The 26,498-nt window shown below is 46.0% G+C and overlaps 1 protein-coding gene and 1 pseudogene across 2 annotated transcripts in view; both read left to right on the top strand.

The window, feature by feature from the left end:
• Dnmbp (dynamin binding protein) overlaps positions 1–24,334 on the top strand; it is a 98,005-nt gene extending 73,671 nt beyond the window's left edge. For both annotated transcript variants that reach the window (XM_028774679.1, XM_028774687.1), the window contains 8 exons: positions 879–1,009; positions 1,836–1,940; positions 12,673–12,801; positions 16,480–16,812; positions 17,246–17,425; positions 18,927–19,125; positions 20,881–21,431; positions 22,897–24,334. In XM_028774679.1, the coding sequence (XP_028630512.1) occupies positions 879–1,009; positions 1,836–1,940; positions 12,673–12,801; positions 16,480–16,812; positions 17,246–17,425; positions 18,927–19,125; positions 20,881–21,431; positions 22,897–23,082 (1,814 nt within the window). In that variant the 3' untranslated portion in view covers positions 23,083–24,334. The remainder of the gene's footprint in view (positions 1–878; positions 1,010–1,835; positions 1,941–12,672; positions 12,802–16,479; positions 16,813–17,245; positions 17,426–18,926; positions 19,126–20,880; positions 21,432–22,896) is intronic.
• Positions 12,020–12,119, top strand: LOC114628741 (annotated as a pseudogene).
• Positions 24,335–26,498: the final 2,164 nt, after the last annotated feature.

Raw genomic sequence — 26,498 nt, 5'->3', positions numbered from 1 at the left:
CCCATAGAATGAGCTGATTGCTTTATTGTCTTCTGTGCCATCTCTAGTGCATGACCGCTGGACAGGCACAGCATGGAGAGTGCACCGAGTCAGGTCCTGTAGAGTGGCCACTTGTGTCCACTGGACAGGCACAGCATGGAGGGTGCACCGAATCAGGTCCTGTAGAGCGGCCACTTGGCCTTCTACCCGCTCCTGTGCACTGGGCTGGAATCTACAAGAAAACAGCAGTCCCTGCCTCCGCCTCTGCCGTCACCACAGGAATAAGTGGTGCGGTGACTTTTGGAGCTCTCTGCCATGGGGTCCTTCGTTTAAGTTGGGCCTCCTGACGTAATGTCCTCTTCCACAGTGGCAGGGTGTCCTCTGTGCTCCACGTCACCATTCCTCTCGACTGCGGTCTCCAGAGTTTTCTGCGAATGTGCCTGAAGTACGGCCCTGGCTGTACTGTGTGAGGTCGTTTTACATCAGCGTCTCGCTGTATAGGCAGCCATCATGTACGAACCTTGGGTGGCTCAAAGTAGTAAGCTCGAAGAGGTGCAGCGGCTTGTATAAAGCCGAGCCTTGATTAGTGACAGACCTGAGCGCTGGACTCAGACATCCCTGGCCCCATCTTCTGTTCCGGCCCTGCTGCCTTTCCTCCTATCCACAGCCCTTCTCAGGCCGCCAGTCTCTCTGTGCCGAGGGAGCCATGCCTCTGTTCAGACTGGTTCTTCAGACTAATACTTTTGTCAGTTATGAGTTATTGATGATAAGCACTCGTTGCTGTTTGGGTTAATTTTACTTTATGTGCAGAAACCTCTGTGTTTCTGGGTGGTTAGGCTCGTTGAATTCAGCCTTGGGGAGGGGCCTCTCCTGACCAGTGGCCTTGGCTTCCATCCTAGTGCTTAAGTACCGCAAAGGGGATGAAGATAGCCTCATGGAGAAGATCTCCAAGCTGAACATCCACTCCATCATCAAGAAGTCCAGCCGGGTTAGCAGTCACCTGAAACACCTCACTGGCTTCGCTCCACAGGTGAGCCCCTCACTCGCCCGCAGTCCCAGCCTGCCTCTGATAGCTCTGCAGGGCCCCGAGGGCAGTTGTTGGCATGGGTTGGCATGAGACCCTTCTTGGTGCCTCCTCTGGATTTGCCAGTTAGTGGAGACAGGGCCCTGCAGCTACCAAGCTGCTTATAATCCGCACAGAAGCAAATTAGGAGGCCAGCTGGGCCAGCGTGCAAGCGTTACTGTGGTCTTCGTGCCTCTAAGATGCTTATCTATTTGGGGAACTTGATCCACAGTGCAGACGCATTAAGCTAGAAGGGATTTAAAAGATCATCTAAATGGATGCCTTATGCTACAAAGGGGAAACCCGTGAAAATAGGAGACTGAGCACTTTGAACCGCAGCTTGGCAGTCGCATTCCTGGAAGTCTCCACCCTTCATCCCGTGTGCCGCATACAGATGGTAACGGCACGGAAGGTACACGGCAGAAGGGACTCACTTGCTGCCCCTCGCACTTTGTTTCTGAACGCTGTTGCACTTAAACAGTTCAGTGAAAATGTGCCTCTGAACCTGAGTTCATCTGACCCTTAGTGGAGGGAGCGGGCAGGGGCTGCCAGGCTGGAGGAGTGCAAGGGAGGGCCCGGCGGGCAGACGTGGCAGTACCTGGGATGGAGAGGCCAGCAGCCCCAGGACACAGGGCTGAGTTCAGTTTGGAAGTAGGTGGTCCATGTGTGTTTGAGAACTCAGAGTCTAAGCTCAGCTCTATGTGATTTGGGGAAACTGCAGGTTTACAGTTTCGGTGGAAGGTCTGGTGAGAGGAAGACCAGGGTCTCTAAAAGCACTCTTCCTCTTGAACAGCTAAAAGATGAAGTGTTTGAAGAGACAGAAAAGAACTTCCGGATGCAGGAGAGATTGATTAAATCTTTTATCCGAGACCTGTCCCTCTACCTCCAGCATATACGGGTGAGTATTGATGTCACGGTAGTTAGGGACAGTCTTACGCCGTTCACTTGCTCACCCAACACATGGTTTAATGAAAGCAGTCTGGACTGAAATGGACGCTTTTCCACTGGGTATTTTTTTTTATTATTTTTATTGAGTTATTCACCACATTCTAAAGATAAGCACTTTATTTTTTTATTTGTTTTGTTTTTCGAGACAGGGTTTCTCTGTGTAGTTCTGGCTGTCCTGGAACTCACTCTGTAGACCAGGCTGGCCTTGAACTCAGAAATCCGCCTGCCTCTGCTTCCCAAGTTCTGGGATTAAAGGCGCGTGCCACCACCACCCGGCTATTTTTTTCTGATTATGGTTTCCCCTCCATCTGCTCTTCTCCCCTCCCATCTGGATCCACCCTTTCCTGTCTTCATTAGAAAACAACAGCCATCTAAGGGATAAAAATAAAATAAAACCAGACAAACTGAAATAGGACAAAATAGACAAAAAGAAAAGTCACAAGAAACTGAGATAAAGAGAAAGACTTCTTTGCACATTCAGGAATCCTATAAAAATGCAAAATCTGTGGGGCCTAAAATAATATTAACAACAAGAACAATAATGAAGCCGGGCAGTAGTGGCACACGCCTTTAATCCCAGCAGTGGGAGGCAGAGGCAAGCAGATCTCTGAGTTTGGGGCCAGCCTGGTCTACAGAACAAATTCTAGGACAGAAAAACCCTATCTCAAAAAACCAAAAAATGAATACATAAATAACTAAAATAAAAGTAAAGCAAAAATTAAAATTAGTTTTTAAAAAATTCTGACCTGACATTATAAAACTAGAACCCTCCAAAGACGCCACTTAGCTCTCTGTTGGCATCAACTGCTAAGACTCCATGGGAGAGAACTAGTTTTTATTTGTACGTGGTCATCACCTGGGGATAGCTCCTGGCTTAGGGATGGGCTGTGTGTGTGTACTTTTTTAAGGCCCGGTCTCTGTGAGCTCATGTGTGCCCAGGTCCTTCTGTGTTTAGAGCCCTTGTTTTCTTGATCTCCTCTGCCCCTGCTGGCTCTACACTTTTCCCACCTCCTCTTCCTCAGGGTTCCGGATCCTTGAGGGTAGGGACAGGGCTGGGTGATCCGGGGTCTCTCACTCTCTACTTATTGTGGGTCTCTGTATTTGTTCCCATCTGCTGTAGGAGGAAGCATCTCTCATGGTGGCTGAGCAGGCACTGACCTAGAAGTATGGCGGAATGTCATTAGGAATCATTTGATTGCCATATTCCTTTTTTTTTTTTTTAAGATTTTTTTCATTTATTTTATGCATGAGTACACTGTCACTGTCTTCAGACACACCAGAAGAGGGCATCAGATCCCATTACAGATGGTTGTGAGCCACCATGTGGTTGCTAGGAATTGAACTCAGAATCTCCTTAAGAGCAGTCAGTACTCTTAACCACTGAGCCATCTCTCCAGTCCCTGCCATATTCCTTTTGAAGGAGAGTAGTATTTGATTTTCTCCTAAATCCCTGGCTGTCTATGTAGTCTTAGTTGTTGGTCATCCAAGCAGCATCAGGTATGGGCTCTATCTCATGGAACAGGCCTTAGATCAGACACTGGTTGGTTATTACCACGAGCTTTGTGTTACCGTTGTACAAGGGTATCTCTCATGCAGCAGACCATGGACCAGAGGGTTTGTGGCTGGGTGGTACTTTGGATTCTTTTTTGGTAGCATACAGAGGACCTTCCATGAACACTAGCCAGCAGGAGTGGGGCTCCTGGCAGGCACCAGCTCGACTCTTCCATGCTCAGTGAGTTGTGTAGGTGTTAGTTTCAGCAAGAAGGTCTCACCACCAGTTTGTGGAGAGCCTTTTCAACAGCCTGGGTTGTTTAGGGGATCATGGGACCCCTTTGGCCACAACTCAATTAGATGCAACCCATTCCCAGGACTGAAGCTTTATTTGGTGATGAGAGATGTCCAGTTGGGACAGTGTTTTCCCTGTCATTTGTCATTTGGTAACTTCATCTGATTGCCTTCATTATACATACATAGTTTAGAAAGCTTCTACTGAATTAGGTTTGCCTGTGACTCCTCAAATGACCCTTCATTTTAGCCTCCCTTCCTTGTCACTCTTCCCTCTCCCTCCATGTTTGATCTTCCCATCCCAGACCATCCCCTTGTCCTCACCCACCCCCAAGTCCATCCATATCGATTCTATTATTCTATTTCCCCTTCCTAGGAAGACCTATCCCTCTCCCCTGACCTGTATCCTCCACCTAACCTCTGCTTCTGCAGATTGATTGGACTTGTTTATCTGACTTAACAGCTAACATCCACATATAAGCAAATACACACCACACTTGTCTTTCTGGGTCTGGGTCACTTCACTCAGGATGATGTTTTTCTAGGCCCATCCATTTACCTGGGAATTTCATGATTTCATTTTTTTAAACAGTGGAGTAATATTCCACTGTGTAATGTACCACATTTACCGTATCCACTCATGGATTGGTGGACATCTAGATTATTTCCAGTTGCTGGCTGTTACGAATAGAGCAGCAGTGGACATGGCCGAGCGAGTGTCCTTGTGGTGGGATGGAGCGTCCTCTGTGTAGACTGGCGTAGCTGGATCTATGCCCATCTTTGTGATGAGCTGCCATGCTGATTTCCATAATGACTTTAGGAGTTTGTAGTCCCACCAGCAATGGATGCGTATCCCCTTACTCCACATCCTCGCCGGTGTGAGCAGCCTCGCTGGTGTGAGCTGTCGTTTGTTGTACTGATCTTGACCATTCTGACAGGTGTAAGATGGAATCTCAAAGTAGTTTCGATTTGCATTTCCCTGATGGCCAAGGGTGTTGAGCATCTCTTTAAGTGTTCCTCAGCCATTTGAGTTTCCTCTTGAGAGTTCTGTTTTGTCTCTCCCTGTTTGGGCTATTTGTTTTCTTGATACCCGGTTTTCTGAGTTCTTTATGTATTTTGGATATCAACCCTCTATCAGATGTGCAGTTGGTAAAATTCTTTTTCCATTCTGCAGGCTGCAGCTCTTTCTGAATGACAGTGTCCTTTGCTGTGCAGAAGTGTCTCTGTGTCTTGAGGTCCCATTTATTAATTTTTAACTTTAGTGTCTGTGATCATGGTGTTCTGTTTAGAAAGTTTTCTCCTGTGCCAGAGTTCAAGGCTGTCCCCCACGTTCTCTTCTCTCAGATCAGTGTTTCTGCTCTCATGTTTAAGTCTGATCCATTTGGAGTTGAGTTTTGTACAGGATGAGAAGTGTGGGTCTCCCTGCAGTCTTCTGCATGCAGCCATCCGATTTGTACAGGATGAGAAGTGTGGGTCTCCCTGCAGTCTTCTGCATGCAGTCATCCGATTTGTACAGGATGAGAAGTGTGGATCTCCCTGCAGTCTTCTGCATGCAGTCATCCGATTTGTACAGGATGAGAAGTGTGGGTCTCCCTGCAGTCTTCTGCATGCAGCCATCCGATTTGACCAGCACCTTTGGTTGAAAATGCTGTCTCTTTTTCCATTGTGTATTTCTGGCTTTTTTTTTTTTTTTAATCAAAAATCAGGAGTCCATAGAAGTGTGGATACATGTCTGGGTCTTCAATTTGATTCTATTGATCCCGTGTCTGGTTTTGTGCCAATACTATGATGTTTTTACTGCTAAAGCTCTGTAATATTACTTAAAATTGGGAATGGTGATAACTCCAGCAGTTCTTTGATTATTCAGGATTGTTTTAGCTGAAAAAGAATTGTGTTAGGATTTTGATGGGGATTGTTTTGAATCTGTCGAATGGCAGGATGGCCATTTTACTATGTTAATCCTGCTGGTCATGCGCATGAGGGGTCCTTCCGGCTCCTGTCTTCAATGTCTTAAAGGTTTTAGTCTTACAAGCCTTTCATTCGTTTGGGTAGAGTCATCCCAAAATATTTTCTGTTTTTTTGAGGCTATTGTGAAGGGTGGTATTTCCTTGAGTTCCTTCTCAGTCTGTTTGTTATTTGTATATAGGAGGGCTACTGATTTTTTTGTGAGTTAATTTTATATCCTGCCACTTCACTGAAAATGTTTATCAGCTGTAGGAGTTTCCAGTGGAATTTCTGGTGTCACTTATATATCATAACATCTGCATATAAAGACACTTTGACTTCTTTCTTGTATTTCTTCTGTTTATATGCTGTTTCCCTCCTTCAGTTGCTTTATTGCTCTAGTTAAGATTTCAAGTACTCTATTGAGTGGGTATGGAGACTCTTGTTCCTGATTTTAGCAGAGTTGCTTTGAGTTTCTCTCCATTTAAGTTGATGTTGACTGTAAGCTTGGTACAAACTGCCTTTATTAAGTTGAGTTATGTCCTTGTATGCCTTAATCTCTCCAGGATTTTTATCATGAAGAGGGTTGGATTTATCAATGGCCTTCCTCCATCTGATGAGATGACCGTGCGTTTTTGTCTTTCGGTTTGTTTACATGGTAGATTACTTTTATCAGTTTACGTATGTTGCCCCATCCTTGCATTTCTGGGATGAAGTCTGCTTGGTCATGGTTGATGATCTTTTTGATGTGTTCTTGGAGTCTGTTTGCAAGTATCTTATTGAGAATTTTTGAGAATTTTTGCATCCATGTTCAGAAGGGAAATTGGTCTGTAATTCTCTTTGTTGGATCTTTATCAAGTTTAGGTATCGGAGTAACTAACCTTATAAGACAAATTGAGACAATGTTTCTTGTGTTTCTAGTTTGTATAGTAATTTGAGGAGTGTTGGCATTAACTCTTCTTTGAAAGTATGGTAGAATTCTGTGCTGAAACCATGGCTCTGGGCTCATTTTGGTTGGGCAACTTTTTTTTTTTTTTAAAAGATTTATTTATTTATTATATATGAGTACACTGTAGCTGTCTTCAGACACACCAGAAGAGGGCATCAGATCTCATTACAGATGGTTGTAAGCCACCATGTGGTTGCTGGGATTTGAACTCAGGACCTCTGGAAGAGCAGTCAGTGCTCTTAACCACTGAGCCATCTCTCCAGCCCCCTTGGTTGGGCAACTTTTAAAGACTGCTTCTTTCTATTTCACTAGAGCATGTAGGTCTGTTGAAATTGAGTATCTGATCTTGAATTAACCTTGTTAAGTGGTATGTTTCAAGAAAATTATCCTTTTTTTTTTAGATTTTTCAATTTGATGGCATACAGGTTTTTTGTTTTTGTTTTAAATGTGTGCTTATGATTCTCTGGATTTCCTCGGTGTCTGTTGTTATGACCCCTTTTTACTTCTAATTTTATTAATTTAGATGTTCTTTCTCCACATTTAGTTAATTTGGATAAGGGTTTGTCAATCTTCTGATTCTCAAAGAACCAACTCTTTTTCATTGATGCTTTGTTTGTTTGCTTTTGTTGTTGTTTCTATTTTATTCATTTTAGACCTGATTTTAATTATTTTTTGACATCTATTCTTTCTGGGTATGATTTTTTTTTCTTTATGTAGGCACTTAGTGCTAAGACTCTGCCTCTTAGAACTAATGCCTTCATTGTGTCCCTGAGTTCAGGTTGGCTGTGTTTTCATTTTCATTCAATTCTAGAAAGCTTTTCTTTCTTAATTTCCCATCTTGACCCATTTCTCATTCAGTAGAGAGTAATTCAGTCTCAATTTGTAAGCTTTCTGTTGTTTCTGTAGAAGTTGACATCCCGCTTTAATTCATGGTGGTCAGATAGGATGCAGGGTGTTATTTCAACTTTCTTGCAGCTGTTGAGACTTACTTTATGTCTGAACGTGTGCTCAGTTTTAGAGAAAGCTCCGTGAGGTGCGGAGAACAAGGCATATTCTTTTGTGTTGGGTGAAATGTCCTTAGATGTCTGTTGGATCCATTTGGTTTATAAGGTCTGTGAGCTCCGTTCAGCTCTCCGTTCAGTTCTTGTTGGGATGTCCTGTCTATTCCTGAGAGTCGGGTATAAAGTCTCCCACTGTCCAACTGTGAGTGTTGGTATGTGATTTAAGCTGTAGTAGTGTTTGTTCCTTTTGTGAACTTGAGTGTCCTTGTATTTGGTGCACAGATGTTAAGAATTGCAGTGTCTTCTTGTTGGATTTTTCCTTTCAGCATTTCCTTCCCCAGCCCTTCTGATTAGTTTTGGTTTTGAGTCTGCTTTTGTCAGATACTAAAATGGCTGCACCCAAGTTCCATTTGCTTGGAATCTCTCTCCATCCTTTTACCATGAGGTGATGTCTGCTCTTGCTGTTGAGGTGTGTTTCTTGGAGGCCGCAGAAGGACAGATCCTGGCTTTGCATTCATTTTGTCAGTCTGTGCCTTTTTCTTTTCTTTTCTTTTCTTTTTTTTAAATTTTATTTTATTTTGTTTCTTGGTTTTTCGAGACAGGGTTTCTCTGTGTAGCCCTGACTGTCCTGGAACTCACTCTGTAGACCAGGCTGGTCTTGAACTCAGAAATCCTCTGCCTCTGCCTCCCAAGTGCGGGGATTAAAGGCGTGTGCCACCACTGCCCGGCTAGTCTGTGCCTTTTTATTGGGGAATTGACACCTGGTAATGAGAGTTTTCAGTGAGTAGTGTCTGTTGGTTTCCTATTATTTTGTTCTTGTGTGCTTTTCTCCCTTTGTTTTACTGGCCTGAGATTGTTTATGTATTTTTTAGGTGTGATTAACCTCTTCAGGTTGAAGTTTTCCATCCAGCACCTTCTGTAGGGTTGTACTTATGGATATTACTGCTTGTATTTGGCTTTATCTTGGAAATTGTTTCTACATCTATTGTGATTGAACGTTTTGCTACATATAGTAGTCTAGGCTGGGATCTGTGGGATCGCTTAGAATTTGTAGAACATCCTTCCAGGCCCTTCTGACTTTGAGAAGTTGGGTATTGCTGGGGCAGTGAGAAGTCGAGTGTTGCTAGGCAGTAATGGCTCACACCACTGATCGCAGCACTTGGGGAGCAGAGGCAGAGGGAGGTACATCTGTGAGTTTGAAGCCAGCCTGGTATTCAGAGTGAGCTCCAGGACAGCCAGGGCTATACAGAGAAACCATGTCTTGAAAAACTGAGGCAGGAAGTTGGTGGGGAGCAGTCAGGTGTTATTCTAGTAGGTCTTCCTTTATATGTTACTTGGTCTCTTCCCCTTGCAGCTTTTAATGTTCTATGTTTATTCTTTTTTTTTAATTTATTTTATTTATATGAGTATACTGTAGCTATAAGACACACCAGAAAAGGGCATCAGATCCCATTACAGATGGTTGTGAGTCAACATGTGGTTGCTGAAAATTGAACTTAGGACTCCTGGAAGAACAGTCAGTACTCTTAACCGCTGAGCCATCTCTCCAGCCCCTCAATCTTTGTTCTATACATTTAGTGTTTCGATTATTATTATGTGCCAAGCGGGATTTCTTTTCTGGTCCAGTGTATTTGGCATTCTGTATGCTTCTTATACCTTGAAAGACGTCTCCTCCTTTAGGGCAGGAAATTTTCTATGATTTTGTTGCCTTTGTCTTGGGTTTCATCTCCTTCCTCCAGTCCTGTTATTCTTGTATTTGGTCTTTTCATCCTGCCCCAGATTTCCTGGATGCTTTATGCCTGGAGTCTTAGATTTAACATTGTCTTTGACCAAGGTATCTGTTTCTTCTGTCTTGTCTTCAATGCCTGAGAATCCTCTGTACCCTGTTGGTGAGCCTTGCCTGAAGTTGCTGTTCGAGTTGTTGTTTTTTTATGTCCACATTTCTCTCAGTTTGGGTTTCTTTATTGCTTGCACTTTCAGGTCTTGAACTGTTTAATTCGGTTCCTTCCACCATTTGCTTTCATAGATTTAAGGGATTTATTCATTTCCTCTCTAAGTACTTCTATTATATCCATAAAGGCTGTTTTAAAGTCATTGTCTTGTGCTTCAGCTGTGTTGACTTTCCTGGGACCTACTGTAGTAAACTGGCTGGGCTCTGGTGGAAACATATTGGCCTGCTTGTTATTGTGATTTTACACTGGCATCTGTAGGTTTGGGGTGATTGTAATTCTAGGTGTTTATATCTAGTCTTCCCTTTGATGGGTAGGTGTTTTCTCCTGGCTTCTGTTGCCCTCTCTATGTCTTAGGAGAGTGTGGTAGCTGCAGGTTGCCTGGTAGTGAGTGCTTCTGGGATCCTGTAGGTGTGGTTTTAGGGAACGGACTGGAGGGCCAGGACAGAAAACAGTTCCATTGGGATCTACCTAATCCCCTGGGAATGGTTGGGAGAGGCCACAGCAGGGAGTCTGCTGTGGAGCTGAGGATGAGTCCTAGGGATTGGATTTGGTGGAGGAGGAAGAGAGATCTGAAACTCACCTACTTCAGGGGCCTACTTCCTTCTCTGGCAGGTTAGCTGGTTGGTTCCCAGGGAATGCCTGCTGGAGAGGGGGGCTGGGAGAAGGGGATGGATGGGGGAGGAGCCAAGGTGGGGATCTGTGGCCGGCCCTGCTGAGGTGTTTGAGAAGGGTTTCATGTAGCCCAGACTGGTCTCAAACCCCCTGAGTTTGTGTACTGTAAGATGGCCTTAACCTGTCTTGTTCCTTAAGTCTTATGTTATTACTTATGTGTGTGTCTGTATGAGGGTATCTGCATACTTGTGAGTCTGACCTCAGTCCTCTGGAAGAGCAGCGTGCTCTGAACCATAGGGCATCTCTCCAGCCCTGGCCTTGAACTTCTGATTGCCCTGCCTCCATCTTCTGAGTGTTGGGATTTCAGATGTGAGCCGCCATGACCCTTGCAAGGTTGGGCAGTTGGAACCATAGATCCTTAAGGGAATAGGAGAAGCCAAGGGGCACCAGGTGGGCTCAGCTGATCTCTCAGAATCCTCTGGATTTATTAGAATGCCATGTGTAGGCACTGCGGGGTGTCTGCTACGTCCTCATCCCAAGTGAAGATATAAGAAAACCAAGAGCAAGCTCAGGGTGGTGGCGGTCTCCAAGCACTGAGGAGGCTGAGGCAGGGGGATTGCTGTGGGTTTGTTGCCAGATGAGACTGTCTCAAAAAAACTTTAAGTAAAAAGTGACCAGGGGATAAGGCAGGGATACAGATAGCTATCCCTCAGGAGGGTCTGTGTGACTCTGACCACAGACAGTGCAGGTTAGGCGATAATGCTTGGGACACTTGTGTCACAGACGTAAAGTGAAAGGCCCTTCCCAACAACAGTTAGGCCGAGGCAGAGGCCACGGCACATATGCAGTGGCTCACTGGCTGTATACATTGCACATGGTTGATACTTACGGACTTTAAAATATTTTTGTTTGTTCCTTTTTTGAGGTAAAATCTTATGTAGTTCAGGCTAGCCTCAAATTCACTACATATAGCCAAGGCTAACCATGAGCTGCTACTCCCACCTCCAGCTTTTGAATGCTGGGATTATTGTCTTGCACCACCATACCCTACGTACAGTTCTTACACATAAAGTTAGAAAACAGTCACTTATCACTATGAGTTCTCCGCTGGAGAAGAGTTAGGAGACTCTGCAGTTTACTCTGCTGACAAAGTGTAGGCTTTATATATACACAGGACTCCCCATATGTATTTGATTTTAAGTAAAATACCTAAAAATATTATAAACTATTAATGTGTGAGACACAGATGCATTTTACTATGGGGATTTTTGTTGACTCTTGGAATATACTCGTGGAGATTTTATGCATTTGGGTTTCATTTGCACTAATATCAAAATAGTAGGCATTCCCTAAACTTAAAAATGTCAGTCACCATGCCAAGTAGACAAAAAAACAAAACAAAAAACAAAACAAACAAACAAAACCAAAAAACCACCTAGTTCAGGACTCAGAAACACACACACAGAGTTGGGGGCTCTCCTGTGCAGTTCGCCTCTCCAGCACAAGATAACTGAACCAGCAAACACAACTTTCTGCGTTCTTGGATTTCCCTCTCAGTGGGCGTGGATGAGGGAACGAGAACATGGCTTAGGTCAACTGCTGGAAGAGATTTGTTGTAGTGGTGGGAAGCCACCCGGGGAGCCAGAGTCAGTGCAGGAAGCCGGAGGGTTTGTTGTGAGGAGGTTGAAGCAGCTGTCCCAGGGAAGGGAGCTGATTGCTCATTGACTGTCCAGGGACAGTTGGTTCTGAGTTGGTTCACTTATGGTGAATTAAGAAACTGTTGGGTGCTTGGTTTGACAGTCTGGTACTTAAAATCGGTACAGAAAAAATTAGCATGGCTCCTGCTCATGGATGACACACAAATCCGTGATGCCTCCCATATTAAAAAAAAAAAAGAAAAACTCTTTTGGGTTCATGTTCTTCAAAGAATTTAAGTTTGGACCAGCAGCTCACAGTCTGTAAGTCCTGCTCCAGGGGGTCCGATGCTCCTTCTGGCCTCTACACATGTCCACAAGCACATACACATAGAAGTTTTCTTTTCTTTGTTTTGTTTTCTTTTTCAAGACAGGATTTCTCTGTGTAGCCCTGGCTGTCCTGAAACTTACTAATTCTGTAGACTAGGCTGGTCTGTAACTCAGAGATCTGCCTGCTTCTGCCTCGTAAGTGCTGGGATTAAAGGTGTGTACCACCACCACCATCATCCAGGGTATAAAAAAATGTCAAACTGATAAATTCACCAGGTTTCTATAGTTCTACAGTTCTTTTTTTCTCTGTGCCCATACATCACTTATAAAGGCATGCTTGTTTCTGAGTGAAAATACCTCACGAGACGGGGGAATTTGCTTGCTAGGATCATCAGCCTGTGCTGCTGTGCGGGGTGGCTGGCAGAGACCAGGAAGCTCTTTGTGTTTTCACTCATGTCCTTCTCATGGGCTCCAGGAGTCTGCCTGTGTGAAGGTGGTGGCAGCCATGAGCATATGGGACCTGTGCATGGAGAGGGGACATCATGACCTGGAGCAGTTCGAGAAGGTGCATCGCTACATCAGTGACCAGCTCTTCACGCGGTTTGTAAGTGACTTTGTCCGCCACCTTTTCAAGGCGTGGCTCCCTTCCCGGGATCCTCTCCCCAGGCAGCTCACACAGAACTCAGGCATCAGGGTTTGAGTTAGTGCTAACGGCCACATTGCCTAGGCACTTCCAGTGAGCGGTGGGGCTACATAATTGTGTGGGCTTACGGTTTGTTAGAGCTCTTTGCAGGGAGCGTTTCAGCAGGAAATCCTTTTAATATTATGCTGTTGCGGTAATATTTAAAAACACTAAGGTTTGGGCTATCTTAAGCTGTGGTGGCTCTGCTTAGCTCAGGCTGCCATGCTTCATGGACTGAAGCCAAGCGCTCCACAGCTGGAAGCGGCTAGAGCCCACGGGTGCGCCACAGCTAGAAACGGCCAGCCAGAAACACTGGCCCTAGCACCCATGAGATGCCAGTGTGGGAGATTGGCAGAGCCATCTACCACGCTGTCTCCACAATGCTTGGCCGAGCCCAGACCATCCCACCATCCACGTGGTACCCGGAAGAAATGAGACTCTATTGTTTAGAGATTATCCAATAGCTTTATATATTTGGTAGTGCTCAAATAACAAGAAGCCCACACAATTAGAGGTGTTACCCACAGTCTAACCTAGATATTACAACTACCTTAGACTGTGAGAGACATGCGTACATCTGCCACCATTTTCCCCTCTCTCTGGTCCTCTCTCTCCTCGCTCCTCCTCTAACTTCTCCTGCCTTTCTTCGCTCCTCCCAACTACTCCCACATTACCAAATTTATTGTAAAATATCCAGCTACTTATCATCCTTCTCATTAAAATAAAAAAAAACTTTCTCTCAAGATATAATTAGGCACAACTATACCAATTTGTAACAGTAAGGTACAAGATAGACCTGATACCCAGATCAATATATTGTCAATAAAAAGACTCTTGTCATTTATCTTAAAAGACTGTAGTTCTGTACCTGGCTTATATCCTGGTTTTAGAATGAATGCCATCTGAAAACCATCCTCTCAAATCTGTTCTCTCAAAGTAAATAGCCTGGGTTGGCTATGAGACTATAAGTCCTCAACCTTGTCAGAAATCCAGAATGACTGAATTAACTGGTAATATGGGAAGCACAAAGCGTGGCTTCTAAAACTTAGCCAATCTATAGAGACTGCTGATCACCTAGACAGTCCCTTACTTCAAAATGTAGGAGCATCTGGTCTTCAGCCTTCTGGCCCAGGATCATCTGACAGACCTAGTGATGCAGAATTATTAACGGCTGATCACTCTGTCTTGGCAGATATAATCAGTTGACTATTCCGCAAGTGTGTCCCTTTTCTAGACAGCGTATTGTCTGTGGATGAAAAGAGGCAATTCAGGCGGATTTCTGAGTTTGAGAGTTCGAGGCCAGCCTGGTCTACAGAGTGAGTTCCAGGACAGCCAGAGCTATACAGAGAAACCCTGTCTCAAAAAACAAAAAAAAACAAAAAAACAAACAAACAAAAAAAAAACAAAGAAAGAAAGAAAGGAAGAAAGAGAGAAAGAAAAGAGGCAATTCTTGCCTGGTGGCTGTCTCACCACAACTGGAGTAACTCCAAAGATTTCTCAGTTTCTTCTTAGAATCCAAGACAGGGAAGTTGTCAGGAGCAGACAGGTCTCTAATCAAATGAACATTAATGCAGAAATGTTTGTAACATCAATTCTATGGACTAAAGATGTTTTTGAAAACCAACTATTGATGTAAGGCAATCTGGACTGTTGTCTGTTAACTCCTCTCAGCTATTTCTAATTAAATCTAGAAAACACCCTAACAGTAAACTCAGAGCCATGAATTTGTTATTAGGCCCTTAACTCACAGGGCAACCATCTCAGATCAGTTAAAAAAAAATTAAAGAAGGACTGAATCTAAGCCCTGTACCCACCAATTTTGAATTAATAGAAGAAAATATACCAATGAAACCCTTGAATTTGAAATCAAAATAAATTTTGTACCATCTAAGAAATTATAACTTCAGCTTAGTAACAATTATTCAGATTTCTGCCAATAGGTTATGGCTATATAATCAATTCTAGCTATTCCTCCCTGTTTCAGTAAAACCATTACTTTTCCCTAGAAAGACAGCCTAATATTAACGACCTTAGTCCCCAAGCCTAGGGAATTAGAGTGCCGACTCTTCATTAACTTCTTCAAGCTGAATACGGGTGTTGAGAACATGGCTCCTACATCTTCCCTCTCTCTCTAGCTCCTCCTCTTCCTTCTCCTCTTCCTCTCCCTCCTACTCCCCACTCTGCCTGCCTCTCATGCAGCCCAATTGCTGAGCTTTATACAAATGTAGTGGGAAGATATCCGGCTACATTATGCTACTAGAGGTAAGTATGGCTTAGCTGACAAAGGGCTTGAGGACTTAAGTTCTTTCTTTTCTTTTCTGTTTTCTTTTCTCTTCTCTTTTCTTATTGTGCTTTCTTTTTTGTTTTTGTTGTTTTTGTTTTTTAAGACAGGGTCTCTCTACAGAGCCCTGACTGTCCTGGAACTCACTATATAGGCCAGGCTAGCCTCCACCTGACAGAGATCTTTCTGCCTCTACCTCCTGGGTTGGGATTAAAGGTGTGCACCACCACTACCCGGCCTGAGGACCTAAGATGTATGCCCAGTACTCTTGTTAAACAATAGCAGGTGTGGTAGCACACACTTGTTCTCAGCACCGGGGAGGTAGGGACAGGTAGCTTGCTTGGCCAGCCATCCGAGCGTACTTAGTATATTTCAGGACAGCAAGGTCCCCTGAAGCACGACACCTATGGTATCCGCTAGCACCCATACACACATGCTCCTACACACATCAGGTACTACGATATTGATACTTCTCTATGTTTTTATGTGTGTAGTGGCACACTGTCAGTGTCCACGTCTGTCTTTCTAGAAGGAATAAAAGAAAAATACCCGCTGAAAAGCAAAAGTGGGCTTTACCATGCAGTAATCACTGATCAGTGGTTCCCAGCCTTCCTAACGCTGTGGCCTTTAATACAGTTCCTCGTGCCGTGGTGACCCCAACCATAACATTATTCCGTTACTACTTCATAACTGTCATTTTGCTACTGCTATGAGTCATAATGTAAATATCTGATTTGCAACCCCTAAGAACGGGTCACTTGACCCCCAAATGGATTGCTAGCCACAGGTTGAGAACCACTAGCCTAGAAACTGAGGGAGAGGATGCAGAACCAGACTTAAGCACTCAGACTGAGCTCCTAGACAAGGAGACAAGGGTCTGCGGCAGGGAAACCACACAGACTAACCACACATTGTACGGACGTGTACTTTGCTTTTCAGCAACGAAGAAGCTAAAAAGATAGCAGCCTAGCTGGCAAAGGCCCGATTGTGAGAATTGCCAGGTAAATCCTGGTAGGGTATGGCTATGGGTCTGCACAGGGTCACCTTGGCCCTAGAGCAAGGAGAGGTATAAGACATGACCAAATCAACCTTAGAGTCCTTTGGAGACAGAAAATAAGGGACTTACCAGCTGAGCAACATGCTTTTTCTGTTGTGTTTTGTTTTGCTTGAAACAGGGTTTCTCTGTGTGGCCCTGGCTATTCTACAACTCACTCTGTAGACCAGGCTGGCCTTGAAATCAGAGATCCAGCTCCCTCTGTCTTCTGAGTGTTGAGGTTAAAGCTGTGCCTGGGTGTAAGGTGCCTCTCTTGTCCCCACAGAAGGAGAGGACCGAGCGGCTTGTCATCAATCCCTTAAACCAGTTGTTAAGCATGTTCACGGGGCCCTACAAGCTGGTGCAGAAGCGTTTCGACAAGCTCCTGGACTTCTATAACTGCACTGAGCGCGCAGAGAAGCTTAAGGACAAGAAGACCCTGGAGGAGCTGCAGTCAGCCCGGAACAACTACGAGGCCCTGAACTCCCAGCTGCTGGATGAGCTGCCCAAATTCCAGCAGTATGCCCAGAGCCTCTTCACCAACTGCATCCACGGCTATGCCGAAGCCCACTGTGACTTCGTGCAGCAGGCCCTGGAGCAGCTGCAGCCCCTGCTGTCGGTGAGTCCTTCCCTGCGGGGCCGTGCCAGCTCTGAAGTGCAATTGGTACTTTCTGGAATTCATGATAAGGTCATTAGGTCCTGCCTCTCAGGGATTCTGGGTCCATTCATGGTGCTGTGAAGCCTGAGGTGGTTCAGTCATCTCTTTCCATCTTAGGGGCTGGCTCAGGCAGTGGCCGTGCCTTGTCTCTTGCATCAGCTGCCATTTTGGTAATAATTCAGCCAACTATTGCTGAATTAGTGTGGTCACCTAAGACCGCCAGAAAACACAGATTTACATTATGATTCATAACAGTAGCAAAATTACAGTTGTGAAATAGCAATGAAAATAATTTTATAGTTGGGGGTCACCACAACATAAGGAACTGTATTAAAGGAAAGCTGAGAACCGCACCTCTAAAGACTTTTCCTGTCTTGACTCCCACGGTCTGCAGTTACTGAAAGGCACCGACCGAGAAGGCAACCTGATCGCCATCTTCCATGAGGAGCACAGCCGGGTTCTACAGCAGCTCCAGGTCTTCACTTTCTTCCCCGAGTCCCTCCCAGCTCCCAGGAAGCCCTTTGAGAGGAAAACCACAGACCGCCAGTCATCGCGGAAGACACTTCTGGGCATGGTGAGTAGGCACCTAGCAGTGGCTCCTGGACTGACCTGTACACACCAGGCATCTAAGCATGTCCCCTCACTCCTCATCGCTACTCCAGATGGGAGCTGAGAATCGCCCGCCCTCCGTCACAGGGCCACTCCCAGGCTGTAGACCTAGTTAATATTGAGCAGCCTGCACGTGAACAGTGTGGTGGGAGTTTTGAATTTTCATAATAAAGGGAGAACCTGAGGTTGGGCCTGTCCATCTCGGGCTGTTTCCCGGGCATCACTGGTGTGGTTGCTGGTACCCAACTGGGGCCACCTGGAGTTTTGTTGTGCATTTCAAGCTGCCTCCGGAATCATTCTTGGATCTTAGTAAAGCTTTGGTACACTAAGTTAATTAAGGGAAATGAGTCAGGCCTAGTTTTGATCTTGTATTGCGAAAGCTAACAGCCAAACTATTTATTAATGACTTCTTTGCCTGGGGTAGCATTGTGGTTTTGTTTTTTTAACATAGGTCTCTCGTATTTTAAATTTTGGGGTAAGATACATCAGATCATGTGGGCTCCTAGGCAGAAGGACCACCGGTCCACCCTTCTTAGTGTTCACCCTTCTTAGGCATCTGCTCCATAAAATCCCACGAGCATTCATTTACTTTACAAGGGAGAATTAGATTTACTATTGCCTTTAGTTTTTCATTTTTAAGATTTTTATTTTAGATTATGTGTGTAGGTACATGTGGAATCCAAAAGAGGGCATTGGATGCTCTGGGGCTCCAGTCATGGATGGTCGTGAGCTGTCTGACATGGGTCCTCGGGTCTTCTGCAGGAGCAGTGAGCGCCCTTGAGCCCTGAACCGTCCCTCCAGCTTCTCCTTTTAATTAACTCCCGTTATGTAGGTGTATCTAACAATAATATAAGACCTGGTGAGATACTTGGTATTTGGAATTTTTTGTTTTCATTTTTATTTTATGAGCTGGAAAGATGGCTCAGAGGTTAAGAGCACTGACTGATCTTCCAGAGATGCTGAGTTCAATTCCCAGCAACCACAGGGTGGCTCATAATCATCTGTAATGTGATCTGGTGCCCTCTTCTGGCCTGCAGGCATATGTGCAGGCAGACCACTGTAACATTGTAAATAAATAATGTTGTTTAAAATTGTTTTCCTTTATTTTGGTACTAGTAATTGAACCCAAAGCCTTATACATGTTAAAACTATTCTCTGCCTCTGGGCTGCAGCACCTCCCCAGCCCCAGAACTTGGACTGTTTAGTAGCAATTTAATCAGATTTTTGTTTTCTTGTTATTGTTGTTGTTTTGCATAAAGTAAGGGTGTTAGCTTGCCTCATAACTTCAGAGACTTTAAAACATTGCACTGTGGTTTTTACCTAACACAGCCTGGCTTGATTATAAAAGTGTCTTTTGTTGGGTGGCTCAGGGTTGGTTCTTCTCTCCTGCCATGGCAGGCTGAGATTAAACGTGGCTGCCAGGGTGCCGGACAGAGGTTTCTTACTGGTCCTGTTCTGCCTTTCAGCCAAGCTACATGCTGCAGTCAGAAGAGCTGCGAAGCTCCCTGCTGGCGAGGTACCCACCGGAAAAGCTCTTCCACGTCCAGCGGAACTTCAACGCTGCCCAGGACTTGGATGTCTCCCTTTTGGAAGGTGACCTGGTGGGTGTGATCAAAAAGAAGGACCCCATGGGCAGCCAGAACCGCTGGCTCGTGGACAATGGAGGTGAGCACTGGGCAGTCAGACTCTGAGGAGAAAGACGTGTGAGCCTTTGATTAGGGGAAAGTAACTGTAGAATTGTCCTGGTTTCTAGAGTCTGTGGAGCCCAGGTTGATCCTACAGCTGCCTGCTTCAGATTGCTTTTGTTTTGACAACTTTCAGAGACAGTTGTGGTATTTATTTATCCTGAAGGTGTTGCTGTGTTTGTCCTTTGCCTTCTGATTCTGTAAAGTGTATGTGAACTAAAGCCTGTGTTTTTGCCAGCTTTCCCCTGCAGCGATGTTCATGGGTGTTTAGAGAGTGACCTGAAATCAAACAGTTCATAGCTTTCTTCTTCTGGAGGAGGATTGTGGACTCTAGTGTAATCCTTTTTCCCACAGTTCTAAAATGCAGCAAGTTGAGAAAAACAGGGCTTTTTCAGAGCACCCTCTTGTCAAAACCTGAACTGAGTTACAGGAAAGAATTCATAATCATAACTTACCTTATGAAATAGATAAGTATCTGACATTCCTCAAATCAAAAAACTATGAGTTCCAAATGTGGCCCAAGTTTTCTGGGAACCTAGGCCAATTTTAACATTTTGGGGTTCTTTAAAAGCACTTTATGAGGTGGCTTGTTTGACAATGCTTTACAGTCTGAGGTTAGAATTCGGACCCAGAATCCGTGTAAACAACCAGATGACGGACTTCACTCTGCATCCAAAGACAGCCACTCATGTGGGGGACCCAGGAGAGTCCCTTGGTTCTAGAAAGCTGGAATTTCCTCATGAGGAAGGTCATGAGACCAAAACAAAGACAAAGTTCCATGAGACTAAAATAATCCCAGCATTTAAGTAAAAGGAAACTGTGAGGGAGGCAGTCCCCACTCCAGGTGTCACGTGACCAGGGTCCTTCAGTTTCTCTTTCTTAAGAAACACTTGTGTGTTTGAAATGTGTGGCTGAGAGCCCTCTGTCACCATCAGGCTTGCTTGTGAAGCGAGCACATGCTGGGCACGGCTGTGTGCTTGTCCCAGCGATCCCTGACCCTAAGATGGTTCTTCTGTGTGGAGGGGAGGAACAAGTGTAGGTGGCCTCTCTGAGGGGCTTGGTACAGGGGCGGCCATCTTTGCCAGACATGGTGTATTTGAACTTAAGCCACCCAAGTCTCCTGTCAGTTTAGTGATACTCTGGAGATCTGTCACATTTTCTTCTGTGCCACTGCCAAAGTGGCAAGGCTGACCTTGAACTCTCAATAATCCTCTTGTCTCAGTCTCCAGAGTGCTGAGGTTACAAGTGCGAGCTACTTGATTTTCGATTTTGTTTTGTCACTGTGCTGTCAATTGTCCCCAGACACCTTGTCATTTTAGGGTTGTGTAAGAATGACCTGGAAGGTAGCCTCGGGTATGGGCACAGGTGTGGACATCTCCTGGTGTTGGATGTTGCAAGCTGTGGCTCACTAGGCATTTGATTTTGTCACTCTTGACCTAGGTTTTTTGTTCCTTTTTGAGTATGGTGATTTGGTGCATTTTTGTCTGTGCACCACATATGCCTGTGGAGGCCAGAAGGTGGTGTGAGACCTCCTGGGACTCATGGATGGTTGTGACTGCCATGTGGGTGCTGGGAATCGAACCCAGGTCGCTGGAAGAGCAGCCTGTGCCCAGCTATTGCTCCAACCCCATTGACCTAGCTTTGAAACCATACTTTGTAAATTCCTTGATATCCCCCACTCCCCTGCCCCGCTCCTCTTGCTCCAGGCCGTAAGCTGTTTTCTTTCCTTCTGCAGTCACCAAAGGCTTTGTGTACAGCTCCTTCCTGAAGCCTTACAATCCTCGCTGCAGCCATTCGGATGCCTCTGTGGCCAGCCACTCCTCTACAGAGTCGGACCACAGTGGCTCCTCCCCCAGGTTCCAACGCCAGAACAGCAACAGTGCCTTGACCTTCAACTCCAACAACATGACTGTGTCCTTCACCTCGGGACTTGCCCTGAAGCAGCCTCAGGATGCATCTCCACTGAAGGAATGTGCCCAAGAAACTCTCGGTGCATCCTCGAACACCGGGAGTCCAGAAACTGGACCTGCCACGTGCTCTTCAGACCCAGGCTTTTCCTGCCAGCGCAGGCCAGGAAACCCTGCAGATGGCGCCAGAGAAGTCAGCCAACCTGCTTCAACCTTGAGGGGCAGCCAGCGGGGCTCCCCGCATTCAGACGTGGTCGGTTGCTTTGTGCCAGGACGAAATGACCAAGGCAGTGACTCCATCAGAGGAGCTTCAAGAGCCTGTCAGACTCCAGAAGACAGAGACAGAGGGCTCAGAAGCGGTGAGACAGAAGGCAACCAGGTATGTCCGCACACCCCACCCCGGAGTAGCTCCAGAGTGTGGGCAGATGTGGAGAGGCCCACGCGGGGGCTGTAAACCCAGTCCTGTCCCCCCTACATGTCCCAGAACCATGGAGAGAGAAGGAGAGAGAAGGAGAGAGAAAGAGAGAGAGAGAGAGAGAGAGAGAGAGAGAGGCTGAGACTCTGACTCTCCCAGGCCATTCCCAGGGTCCTTCTGCCTTATCTCTGGGCATTTAAAAGATGAATCTTTCCGGTGTGGCGGCTGCTGTTTAACCCACCACCCATTCAGGCTTTTACCCACCCAGCTATATTTTTAGTCCTAGAGTCTAGAAAGACCAATGCTTTCAGCGGCCTGCCCATGCCAGGGAGCCAGGAGTCACCTTTCTGTCCCACATTTTGGTCCCCCGTGTTGATTCGAGGCGGCACCTTTGTTGCTGAGGCTCACACGGCGGCAGGGGTTTCTCACTAGCGTTAGGAGATATGGTCTGTGTTGTCTCTGTTGGAGTCTGGATTCCAAAGGCCAGTTCTAGCTCTCATGCCACAGCTGAGAGAAGCTGCTGGCTTCTCTCTGGTGGTTCTTTCTGCTGACAGCTTAGGACAGATGTCCCAGTTCTGAACTGAGTGGACAGCATTTTTTGACCTACTGACAGGGAACTCAGTTCTAGCCCGTCTGGCCCCTGGGGCTTCATGGCCTCTCCCATCACAGAGCACACTCCACCCCTATGTTGTGCTCGGTTTATGCCACCTACAGATTACCTTTCCTGCTTTGAGAATAATTGTATATTATTACATTAGTTTGGTTTGGGGTTTTTTTCTTTCCTGTTCTAGAAATAGAACCTAGGGTTTGGGGCAGGCTAGGCCAGTGTGCTGAGCTATCATAATTGCTCATTTCTAGGTAGAACACAGAATCCGGGCATAGGCAGGTTCCATCATAGCCCACTCATCTCCATATTCACCAAAGGTTCCTGCTGTTCTCTCAGGCCATTCTGAAACAGTGAAAAGCTCTGCGGTTTCCCAGAGGTCTTTGTTTTTGAAACAGGGCCCCACTGTGAATCCCAGGCTGGTCTACAGTTGGTGGCACTCCTCCTGCCTCTGCCTCCTGAGCCAGGGATGCATACCACCGTATGCAGATGGTTTCAGTTTTCCTCTCCTCTGCCCTGTTCATTGTGGAATACTCTAATTGTATATAGCCATTAAAACTCTAAGTTAAATCAGATTAGAAATTCAACTTTTAGCTGGGTGGGTAGTGGCACACACACACCTTTAATCCCAGCACTTTGGAGGCAGAAGCAAGTAGATCTCTTGAGTTTGAAGACAACCAGGGCTACATAGAGAAACTGTCTCAAAAAAACGAAAAAGAAAACTCTACTTTCAGGCCCACAGGGCAGAGCAGCTGTACAGTACAGACTGTGGCCTTCACAGCAACGCTGCCAGCAGGTTTCTAACCCTCTCTCTCCCTCACACAGGTCTATTTTGCCATCTATACCTTCAAGGCACGAAACCCAAATGAACTGAGTGTGTCAGCCAATCAGAGACTCAGGATCCTTGAATTTAAGGACGTCACAGGCAATACAGAGTGGTGGTTGGCTGAAGTTAACGGAAGGAAGGGCTACGTTCCATCCAACTATATCAGGAAAACTGAGTACACCTGAGCCAAGCTGCCTCCCGTCCCCCCTTGCTGCCGCTTTCAGTCCGCCGGAAGGTTCTGGTGGGCTCCAGGCGCCTGCTCCCAAGTAGGGCCTCACCACACTGCCTACCCATAACGCGGAGCGCAAGATAAGCTTTGTCCTGATTGGGTTGTACACTTTGATGCTCTCTAGAATTTGAAGTGGGTGGACCCCAAAGGTTTGCCAGTGATTCCGTGTCCACAAGAAGCAGGCCAAGTGCTGGTGTCAGCTTTGAGAAATGAGCCGTTCCCAATCAGAAAAGTGGTATTGTGCGCGGGAAGCTGTGCCAGCGTCAGAAGACACTGGCATTGGTTGCTGCGTACTCCGTGGTGGACTGACCAGTCACAGGCTGAGGAGGAGCAGGCTCCGAGAGCTCCTCCATCATGCCTCCATACACGGTAACAGTTTTGTCAAGAGCACACCAAACCTGGTGTGTCGAAGTGTCTGAGACACCGCGGTGCCCGGCAGCCTTCTCTCTGACACTTGCCCCTCGTTCCTAGTTCTTAACATGCTAACCTCTCACTGCTTCCCCGTTGAATGTTTACAGTCTAAACTTTCCTTCTGACCGTGTGTCTGGAAGGTTCTCTTACCTTGTCGAACATGATCACCTGCCTCTTTTCTGACACTCATCTCAACTTTATTTGATCTCTCTGGTTATCGCCTAACCTTTCTTCCTGTACTGACGGTCTTCCCTAGACTAGCGGGCTCTGGCACTCCGCCAGCCACTGAAAGTATTCATTCTGCCGGGTGGAAGCGGGGCGCTTGTCCCCGCCCCCTTCCACCCTAGCACTCTGCCTCCTCGCATGCTCAAGACAACCCACGTGGCTTATTTGAAGTAGGTAGGATCAGCGGCCGCAGAAGCTTGTCTTAGAGTTGGAAATAAGAATTTTCTTTCTCATCACCGACTGCCATACTTCAGAGACAATATTCAAAGCCAGAGAAGCTAAAGTGCCTAGTGAGACCTCACACCCGAGGCTGGAAGGTGGTCCCAACCCCTCATGTGAAGAAATGGTCCCAGGGACGCGTCTCAGCCTGGGACTCCAGCTCTTCCCGCCCTTCCAGCTGCTGCTCTTCCAGCTGCACACTTGGCCTTAAAATCCTGGTGAATCAGGACACGCCTGTGGACACCCATCCACGGCCTCACCACTGGTCAGAGCCTCTTATGAAGTGTTTATATTTAGAAATGTTTATATTTAAGTAGCTATTTTATAAATAAAAGCATTTCTATTGACCATAAGTGTGTTTCCTCCATCTTGAACCTGAGCCTTTATTCTCATTTTTATCCAGCTGAGTCAGACAGGACGTGTTTTCTTCCAATACTAATACAGTTTTATGGTCATATATTTGAGTCATTAATCCAGTTTGAGGCTTTCTTTTTTCTTTTTTGGGAGTGGCATGGGGGTGATCTTGATATGTAGCCCAGGCAGGTCTCAAATGAGATCCTCCTGCCTTACCTGGGTGGTGGGGTTACACGTGAATGTACCCTGACGGCCAGCTGTAAGTTGTTTTTTTGTTTTTGTTTTTAATATAGTATGAGATATTGAGCGTGTGGTATGCACTTTTAATTCCAACACTTAATTGATTTAGAGTTTTTCATTTCTAGGACTTGGTTTCCTCTTGGTCTCCTCTGCATTTCTGTGTCTTTGCAGAGTTTTTAAATCTAAATTCCTGAGTCTCACATCCTAGGAGTCCAATTCCTTGTTTAGGTTCTTGTAGTAAGAATTCTGGAATTTTGGTTTCCAAAAACAAAACAAAACAAACAAACAAAACAAAAGCAAACCGAGACAACAGCAACCAAAAAAAAAAAGAGAGAAGAAAAAAAAGAATATGCTTTTGTTTCAATCCCAGGTGTCGAGATGTGGGGCTGCTTCCGACAGCAGCTGTTCCAAAGCAGCTGACCTTGATTTGCCTCGAGTAGAGGTGTGGTTTTGCCAGCTTCAGATAGTTTCTGTGATTGTGTGACATTTGGAATTCTGGGAACTTTTCAAGGGTATCTAAGTGTTAGAGCCCCTTGAAATGGGTGGATGTTGGTCATTTAGGGAGGTTGGTTTCCGTTTGTTAGTAGCTGTGGTCAGAGAAGAACCAAAAGGAATTAGATTCGAGAATTTTCCTAACTCCTCTCTCCTCTGTCTCTCCTCTCTATTGTTGTTCGTCCGTAGGTCAGTGTCAGGGAGGAGGTGAGTGGGAAAAAGAACCCACAAAGTAGCCAAGACCAGCTCCAGCTTCTGAATTCTTACCTCTCTATGAATGTTAGTGTTCTCACCATAAAGCAGTCATGGTCCCAAGAGGGCAAGACTATTGATCACGGTTCCCCAGCAACCTGCACAGCACCGCTCAGTACTATGAAAGTGGGCGGGAAATCTGGCTCTGGTTGGGGAGCTCGAAGCCCCACAGGTGAGCCTTCTAGTGCTATTTCTGCTCAGTGCACATAAAATCAAACTGCCCTCTAAATTCTTATCCCTACCCATATGCAGCTCTCAGACCGTATCAGAGAAGCATCTTTGTGCAGTGGATGATGGTTAGCACATAAACTCACAACTGGTCAGAGTGCGGGGGGAAGTGCACAGCCACAAATGATACGGATGTTACAGGTGCCACAGAGACCATCAGAGAAGGGGGGAAGGGGGGAAGGTGGAGGGGCGGGCAGAAAGATTGTAAGGGTCAGAGGTCAGGGAGGGCTGGAGCAAAACTCCTAGACAGGACAGGAAGAATGTCTTGATGACAAGACCAAGCCAGTCAACATTCTTTTGGGAAAGGGTTCATGAACACACAGGCACACACCCCCTTAGTTAATCAAGGGGCTGTGGACAGTTAGTGACTTCTGGAGGAGAGTCTCCATTTTAGAAGTTCTAGGGACGTTGACCACACTCCAGTGGATGGCCCCGACCTCACAAGTATATGAACAGCACAAATTAGAGTTGACAGTTACTAAAACAAAAACCGGGAAGCTGGGGGTCGGGGCGTGCTCCGAGGAGTTAGGGAGATTAGTGAATGTGGGTCGAATGTTGCGGGTCCCTGTGGCTGGAACGCAGAGAGGTCCTCCAGGCGGGAAGTTAGGCATGGCGGCTGCGGCAGCTTGGCATTAAAGGCCTTCTGCAAGTTTCCTCACAGCGGGCCCCAAAAAGACACGAGACAGTCCATGGTTCCAAAAGGGTTTATTTTCATGGCAGATGGTAGATGGATCTGGATGTAGTTCCTGTGAAACTCAGGGCAGACCTGAGTTAAATAGGGAGGGAGAAGGGGGGGAGCGTCTTGGGAAGAATGCTTAATTGACTCCGCCCTCTAGCCTTCAGGTATCTCATTAGTATGTAAATCTCTCTAGGTCCTGAGGCCCATAGTCACACCCTCTACCTGTGCTCTTCGGGAGGGGCTGTATTGCCCTACGTGACTGAACACTGCAG

Source organism: Grammomys surdaster, unplaced genomic scaffold (genome assembly GCF_004785775.1).
Source record: "Grammomys surdaster isolate TR1022 unplaced genomic scaffold, NIH_TR_1.0 66, whole genome shotgun sequence".
In the NCBI taxonomy this organism is placed as follows: Eukaryota; Metazoa; Chordata; class Mammalia; order Rodentia; family Muridae; genus Grammomys; species Grammomys surdaster.
The sequence above is the reverse complement of the archived record's forward strand: the minus strand, read 5'-3'. Positions and strand labels throughout refer to the sequence as shown.